The 7218-nt window shown below is 61.6% G+C and overlaps 1 protein-coding gene across 1 annotated transcript; it reads left to right on the top strand.

The window, feature by feature from the left end:
• Positions 1 to 8: 8 nt before the first annotated feature.
• C1QTNF5 (C1q and TNF related 5) lies at positions 9 to 1137 on the top strand (the record flags this gene model as incomplete). The annotated part of the gene is made up of 2 exons (XM_082009879.1): positions 9 to 51; positions 620 to 1137. Coding segments are annotated over 2 exons (561 nt in total), but the record flags the coding sequence as incomplete, so codon positions are not given.
• Positions 1138 to 7218: the final 6081 nt, after the last annotated feature.

Genomic DNA, 7218 nt, shown 5'->3' with positions numbered 1-7218 from the left:
GGGACGGGGCAATGGGGATGCCAGGGGAGAAGGGCGAGATGGGTCCTCCTGGTAAGAAAGGAGACATCCTAGCTGCGGAGAGGGACCTGCTCTGCCCTGCCTGTGGGGAAGGCCCTCATGCCAGGGGGTGAGCCCTGCATGCTGGCACAGCCCAACATTGCCAAACTGAGAGCAAATCCTGCAGACTGCCCCTTTATGCCACCACCACCCCTCCAGTCTTGCCTGTGGTGACCCTGTGCTCTCTGTCACTGACAAAGCTGCATTTCTCCCCATCCCCACTGCCATCCCTCTCTTCCACCCCCCGCTTTAGGAGGGACCACCAAGCTGAATCATGAGCTGCATCATGCCCACCCTGGTGCCTGAGCTGGGGTTTCTCCAACTTTCTGTTGCTGCTGCACGGGGTTATCACATGCACCTAGCCCTCTTGGCTTGTCCTGCTTCCCCAGGCAGAGCACTGGCCATGGTGGGTATTCCCTGCATCCCACCTGCATCCCGTGGGAGGCTTGTAACCCCAGTGGGATTGGGGCTGGGCAGGGGGTTTGGGGGAGCTTGGATGGCAGGGTGCCATGCTGGTGACAGTGGCTTAGAGGTGACCTTGTCCCCCTCCTGCTTGCCTCAGGAGTGCCCGGTCCCCGTGGGGAGGTGGGCAGCCCCGGCGTGGATGGCATGCACGGCGAGAAGGGGGCACAAGGAGAGTGTGCGGTGGCCCCCCGCTCAGCCTTCAGCGCCAAGCGCTCTGAGTCACGCAGCCCGCCGCTGGCTGACCAGCCCATCCGCTTCGACGTGGTGCTCATCAACGAGCAGGGCCACTACGACCCCGCCACGGGCAAGTTCACCTGTGAGGTGCCCGGCCTCTATTACTTCGCCGTCCATGCCACTGTCTACCGCGCCAGCCTCCAGTTTGACATCATGAAGAATGGTCAGTCCATCGCCTCCTTCTTCCAGTACTACGGGAACTGGCCCAAGCCCACCTCGCTCTCGGGGGGGGCCCTGGTCCGCCTGGAGCCCGAGGACGAGGTGTGGGTGCAGGTGGGCGTGGGGGACTACATCGGTTTCTACGCCAGCGTCAAGACAGACAGCACCTTCACCGGCTTCCTTGTCTACTCCTACTGGCAAAACTCCGCTGTCTTCGCCTGAGCCTGCCCGCAGCTGCGGCCGGGGCGCGTGCCCCTTCCCAGCCACCGGCGCCGCGGGGAGGACGGTGCTGGGGTCCGGCTGCATGGCAGCCGGGACACCGGGACCCCCGCTCCGCTGCTGCCGCCCAGCCGCAGGGCAGGAATACGGCCCCTCTGCCGCCCCGGGGGTGGCGGGGAGCTTCCCTTCAGCAGCGCTGCACAAGAGCTAAGCATATGTCGGGCGCTCGGCTCCGGGGCAAGGCGCCCGCGCCGCGGAGCCGCAATAAGCTGGCTGCCGTATGTTCCTCGCCATAGCCCCGCCGGCACGGGCACGGCGCCCCGGCCCGTGCTGCCACTTTGTCCCCGCGCACCGAGCGAGCCCGGGCTGCCCGGCCGCTGGCATGGCAAGGGGCCGGGCCCGCCGCGGTCCTGGCACGCCCCAGGGCTAGCAGCCAGCCCCGCTCCCCGCCCTCCGGCCGCCCCGGCGCCTTCCCTTCCTCCTTCACCCTCAATAAAGGGCTCCTCCGCCACGCGTGTGCCTGCTGCCTGCGCGCCAGGTCCTGCCGGCTCCTGGGGCAGTACCGGGCGCGCTGGGGTGCTGGTACCCCTCTGGGGAGGCTGCTGCCGGCCGGCGGGGCTGCCTGGGGGCTGGGGGCCGACGCGAGCACCGCTGCGGTGCCCGGGGCAGGCAGGGCTGCGCGGTCCTGCCGGGGGGGGTCCCGGGCCGCGGGCTGGGGGGGACGATCCTGGGCCGCGCCCGCGGCAGCTGGGCCGGTGGGAGCCTCGAGGCGGCTGCGGCGGCGTCCCCCCTTAGCGTTGCCGCCCGGCGCCGCGACCATCCCCCGCGCGCCCGCCCCACGGCCTCGGGAAGGGAGCGGAGTCGGGGCAGCCCCCTCGGCGCCCTGGTTCCCCGCGGCGCGACGGCGGGGACCGGGGGCGTGAGGGTCCCGTTGCCGCGAGAGCCACCCCGGCGGGAGCGGGCTCGCCCGGGGCGCGGCGGGGGCTCTGACTCGCCGGCGGGGAACGAAGGCGGCGGGAGGCGCTGGCCCCACGCTCCCGGGACAGGGCTTGCGGGGCCCCTTTTCCGCCCACCCCCCTGCCACCCCGCGCTCCAGGGCAAACGCGGTGACCCCCCTCTGAGAAAGGTCCCTATTTTTAGCAGGGGAATGAAGAGCTTCCTCATTCCTGCCCAAAATAGGTCCCTGCGGGGACCCGCCGGGAGGGGGCTGTTGGCCAGGGGCCGAGCTCCTTAACGGGCGCTGCTGCCGCAGCGGGCTGGGGACGGATGCTCTGCCCGGCCGTGGGGTGGCAGCTGGGCTGGGCTCCTGTCCTAGCCACGCCAGCAGGACCTTGCAGGCGCTCACCAGCCCGGGACCCCCCTGCACGGCCGGACAGCCACCTCTCCTCTGGCTCGGCTCCTCTGCTGCACCCCAAGCCGTGGTGCGCAGAGCCTGCAGGACTATAGCCATGCCCATCTGGGATGGACAAACACGCTGCAGCCCCGCCAGCCTGCTCAGGGCAGGCTAGCAGCAGCCATGGGGCCAGCCTGTGTGCCCCTGTCAAGGGCCAGCACCCTCAGGCTGGCCACAGCCCCCATCATGGGACTGGGGACCATGCAGGGACCTGGGGACAAGGGCACATCACTGTAGCCTGCCTGGCTGTGTGGGACTAGGAGGGGTGCACAGGCCAGCAGTGTCAAGGGCCAGCCCCAACCCATAGGGGCCTGTGGATGTGCTGGGACCAGGAGTGAAACGTCACTCCCCCCTGGGGTGCAGAGGGGCTCTGCTAGCTGTCTTGCAGGCTTCTCTTGCCAGCCCCAGCAGCAGGATTGTGTTACAGCATCAGTGTCTGTTTGGGTTGATGATTGCCTTTTCTGTAAGCAGAGCCGCCCAGGAGCAAACAACGCCGCAGAGTGGATCGATGGCCAGCGCTATCTATTCTGGGAGGAAGAAAATTACTTTTCTTGAGAGGAGGCCAGGGGAGGTGTGTGGGGGCTGGGAGCATCTTCTGGTCCCTACCACAATGTGGGGGAGCACAGCTAACAGAGGCAGCCACAGACATAGCACTCGGCACAGCAGTTTCTGGGCTCTGCTTTCATTGAGATGCTCTTGGTCTTCTGGACACTTTGTCTGAGATCACTGGGGGACTGCTGGGAACCCTCTGAGGAACAGAGGGGTTCCTGCTGCTGCTTGGGGAGGATGAGGAAGAGTATAAGGAAAAGATAAGGGTAAAGGAAGGAGACCCACAGGAGACCTTGACTTCTGGTAAGGTCCAGCTGCTTCTGATGAGCTCTACCAGCTGCCCCTGAGGAAGGAGTGCTTGAAGCCCCTGTTCCAGCTGAGTCCAGGTTAGGGAGGGGCCAGCACCCCTTAGCCAGCGCAAGGGCAAAGCTATATAAGAGCCAGGCTCAACACACAGGTACTGTGGTGTAGCTGATAGAGGCAGCAGTTTGAGCAGGAAGCTGGGTTGTTTTGGGGGTTTTTTGTTTGTTTTTGTGGGTTTATTTTTTTTAGAAGTGCCAGCACCTCTCCTCAGAGCAGCAGATATGTGATATGTCCTTGGCACACCAAGGTTACAGGCCCCAGTAGCCAGTGGAGCAACTCTTCCTGCAATGCTGGAGGACAAAGCTTGGCTAGCTCTGAGCTGCAAAGGGTGCTTGGGGCATCTGGCTGGGGCTGATGCACCTAGCTGCAAGAGATGTGTGGTTTTGCAGATCTTGGAGCTGTACTGCCAAGTGGAGGAGCTGCTGGAGGACTTCAGCAGGCTGCATGGCATTGGAGAGGGCACGAAAGACTTCAACCAGATCATCTTTGAAACCCTACAGCTACAAGAGCCCAAACCTGCAACTATGGTGGCAGAGTGTGCGCCTGCCAGGTTTGAAAGTTGAAATGCCCTCAGTGGTGAAGGTTGTCCTGGTGACTCCTGGCAGCAGAAGGATGGCTCCTGCTCCACCCAAAAGCTTGCAGTTATGGCATAGGTTCAGCACCCTCATTGCTGACAAGGTGCAGGGAACACTCTCCAGTGATCTTCAGGTGACCTCTGACAGCAAGCCAGCTGACCTGGTAAGGAGAGATTTAAACTGGGAATGGCAGGGGAGGGGACAATCCTCACTCAGGTAGAGGATGTCGTAGATGGTGTGGGCAAGCAAAGGGCTCAAGCGGTGTGAACAGCAGGGACTCTGTTACCTCAAAACAGGACTGAAGCAGGGTCGCTTCAGCATGAGGGTGTTGTGGGCAAGCTCTCATGACTTTGCTGGGAAGTAGGCATGTGCAGGGGCCACTAATGAAGGTAGGATGGGGGACAGATGGGAGGAACTAGTGGGCTGTGAGCACTTACAGGGCTGCAGCCTCTTTGGGATGATGGCTGATGCGGCGGCTGTGTGGGCATTTGCTACATGCAGCCTGCCTTCTTCAAGCATCTAGAAGAAGCCCCATGTCAGCAGGCCCTGGTGTTTACAGGGAGCTGGAATGCCCCTGATATCCACTGGAGGGACAGCCCAGTGGGGCACAAGCAGCCTAGGAGGCTTTTGGAGTATGCTGACAACACCTTGCTGACATGGGTGATTGAGAAGTGCTCTACTGTACCTCACAGACAAGTAAGGACTGGCCAGGGGAAGCTCAGGATCCTGAAAGAAGAAAAGACAAAAGCAGCACTACAACCCTGGATTTCAGGAGAGCAGACACTGGCCTCTTTCAGTGATCTGCTTGGGAGAATCCTGTGTCTGGGAGAGAAGAGGGGTCCAAGAGCACCAAGGATCAGCTTCCCCAAGCTCAAATGGTCTGTCCCAAGCAGGAATTGGAGGTGGAATGTTATCTGCATTGACCTGGGAGGAATAAGAAGACTGTCTGAGTATGCAGGGCCAGTTCAGCAAAACGAAATGCCAAGTCCTGCACCCGGAGAGGAATAACCCTACATGGCACATGCTGCTGGCTAACTGGCTGAAAAGCAACTTCCCAGAGAAGGCCCTGGGGATCCTGGTGGGCAACAAGTCTGCTAGAAGCCAGCAGTATGCCCTCATGGCAAGGAAGGCCACCAGCCTACTGGGCTGCATTAGGAGGAGCGTTGCCAACAGCTGTAGGGAGGTGATCCTTCCCCTCAGCTCAGCACTGGTCAGGCACAGCTGCAGTGCTAAGTCCAGTGCTGGGCTCCCCAGTACAAGACATGGACATACTGGAGAGAGTCCAACAAAGGGCTGTCCATTTTCTACTGTGAGGGTGATCAAACCCTGGCACAGGCTGTTGAAGGAGGTAGTAGAGTCTCCATCCATGGAGATATTCAGAACCTGACTGGTTCTGTGCAGCCTGGTCTAGCTGCCCCTGCCTGAGCAGGGCGCTGGGCTGGATGATCTTAAGGTCGCTGCCAGCGTCAGCCACTCTGTGTCCCCAAGGCCTGAGCACTGTGGCTCTGAGGTGCCTGGATTATTGCCATGTTCAGGGACGATGTGGCTCTCTGTGCCAAGCCGTTAATGAGGGAGCAAAGCTGGTGCCCAGGAGCAGCCCAAAGGCCCCCCCACAGTTCAGCTGCTGATCGTCACCTGCTCCCTCCCTGTTGGCCTGGTATCATTAGCTGCTTGTGCTGCTGTGTATCTGCAGCGAGTGTCTGTTGTGCCAGTTCCCTGCTGTCAGGCAGATGATGGCTGTTGTCCCTGGGGCTGGGACTAGCGGCTCATTAGGGCTGGGGTGTTGCAGCTGGACAGACAAAGGGATTTTTCCCAGGGCCCAGGGGCACCTGGTTTCAGCAGGCTGCCAGCCCCCACCACACCAGTGCTGCTAAACTGGAGTAACCTAGTAGCGCCATGCTCCTCTCCCCTTGGGGAAGGGAGAAGGGTCTTGGCATTGTGATGGCCTGAGACCAGCCCACTCGACTCACATGTGAGGCTCCCAAGCAAGCTCTGGAGCAGGGACTACCCCTGGGGACTCCAGACTTCATGCCCTGGACTGGTCTGTGAGCATTGCAGCTGCTGGCTACCCTTCCGAGGCAGTGCAGCCCTGCACCAAAAGCCGCAGGGCCAGAGCAGGCAGGTCTGGCATGGCTGACCATCAGTTTCAGGGACCTTATTTGCTGCCCATCAGCTGGGAGGTGGTTACATTTTCTGCCAGTAATTGCTTGCTGCTTGGCCAGGGAGTGAGCCAAGTGTGTGCAGAATGGCTCCCCGAAGGCTGTGTCCTTCACATCCTGTCCTCACTTGGCAGGCTCGGCCGCAGTGGGCTGAGGTGGCTGAACACCCTCTCTGTCCCCTGCCAGGGCTGGCTGAGGGGGTGCTGGGCTGGGAGCAGATGTTCCCCTGCTGGCCAGGTCCTCCTGCCCTGGGGCAGCTCTGCAGCCTCCCTGGGTGCACAGCCTGCCTCTGTTCAGACACCCTGAGAGCAAAAGCGGAAGGCTGAGCAGTGCCTTCATTTCCCCACTTGTCATGCATCTGCAGCGCTCAGGTGGGCTGCTGGTGTGGCCCTCCTTTGCGTGCCTGCACTCTGCCTGGCAGAGCTGTGCTCCTGCTGCCCGTGTCTGTCTCTTGCTGGCCCTCCAGCAGCCCCCCCCCCCCCGTGGTTTTCAGCTAGCATGTGAGAGAATCATGGTTAAAATTGGCTAGCTTGCTAGTATGGTCCTGCCAAGGCAGGTGAGTTCAGGGCAGGGTGAGCCAGAACTCCCGGGGTTGCTGCCCATCAGGGTCCCGAAACATTTTTCCAAACAATTTACAAGAATGCTGGAGAAGCAGAGGGTGCTTAAAAGCACACAGCAACCTGCCAAGAGCTCAGATCGTGGCCAGGGAGTAACTCATTGTGCAGTGAATGCATCTGCTCACCAGTAGCTCAGCATAGCTGAGCCTGTCACAGCCTTTCTGTGAGGCAAGACCAAGCTCTGTGCTGCCTGCTGCTCCAACACTCCTAGTGCTTTGGGTGCTGCCTCCATCCCTGGGAGAGTCAGGCTTGCCAACACACTCCATTGCAAGCAGCAGGACATCGAGGTGCCAAGGTTGTTGTGGGAGCAGGGATTACGTGTCCCTGTGCACATGCCTGCCAGCCTGAGAAACCCCAGCCCCCCTGCTTTGGGCCGCTCAGGCCCTGGGGACCTCCAGTTCTGGAGAACCTGAGCACAAATCCCTTTG

The sequence above is a fragment of the Phaethon aethereus genome, assembly GCF_964289735.1.
Source record: "Phaethon aethereus genome assembly, chromosome: 23".
In the NCBI taxonomy this organism is placed as follows: Eukaryota; Metazoa; Chordata; class Aves; order Phaethontiformes; family Phaethontidae; genus Phaethon; species Phaethon aethereus.
The sequence above is the reverse complement of the archived record's forward strand: the minus strand, read 5'-3'. Positions and strand labels throughout refer to the sequence as shown.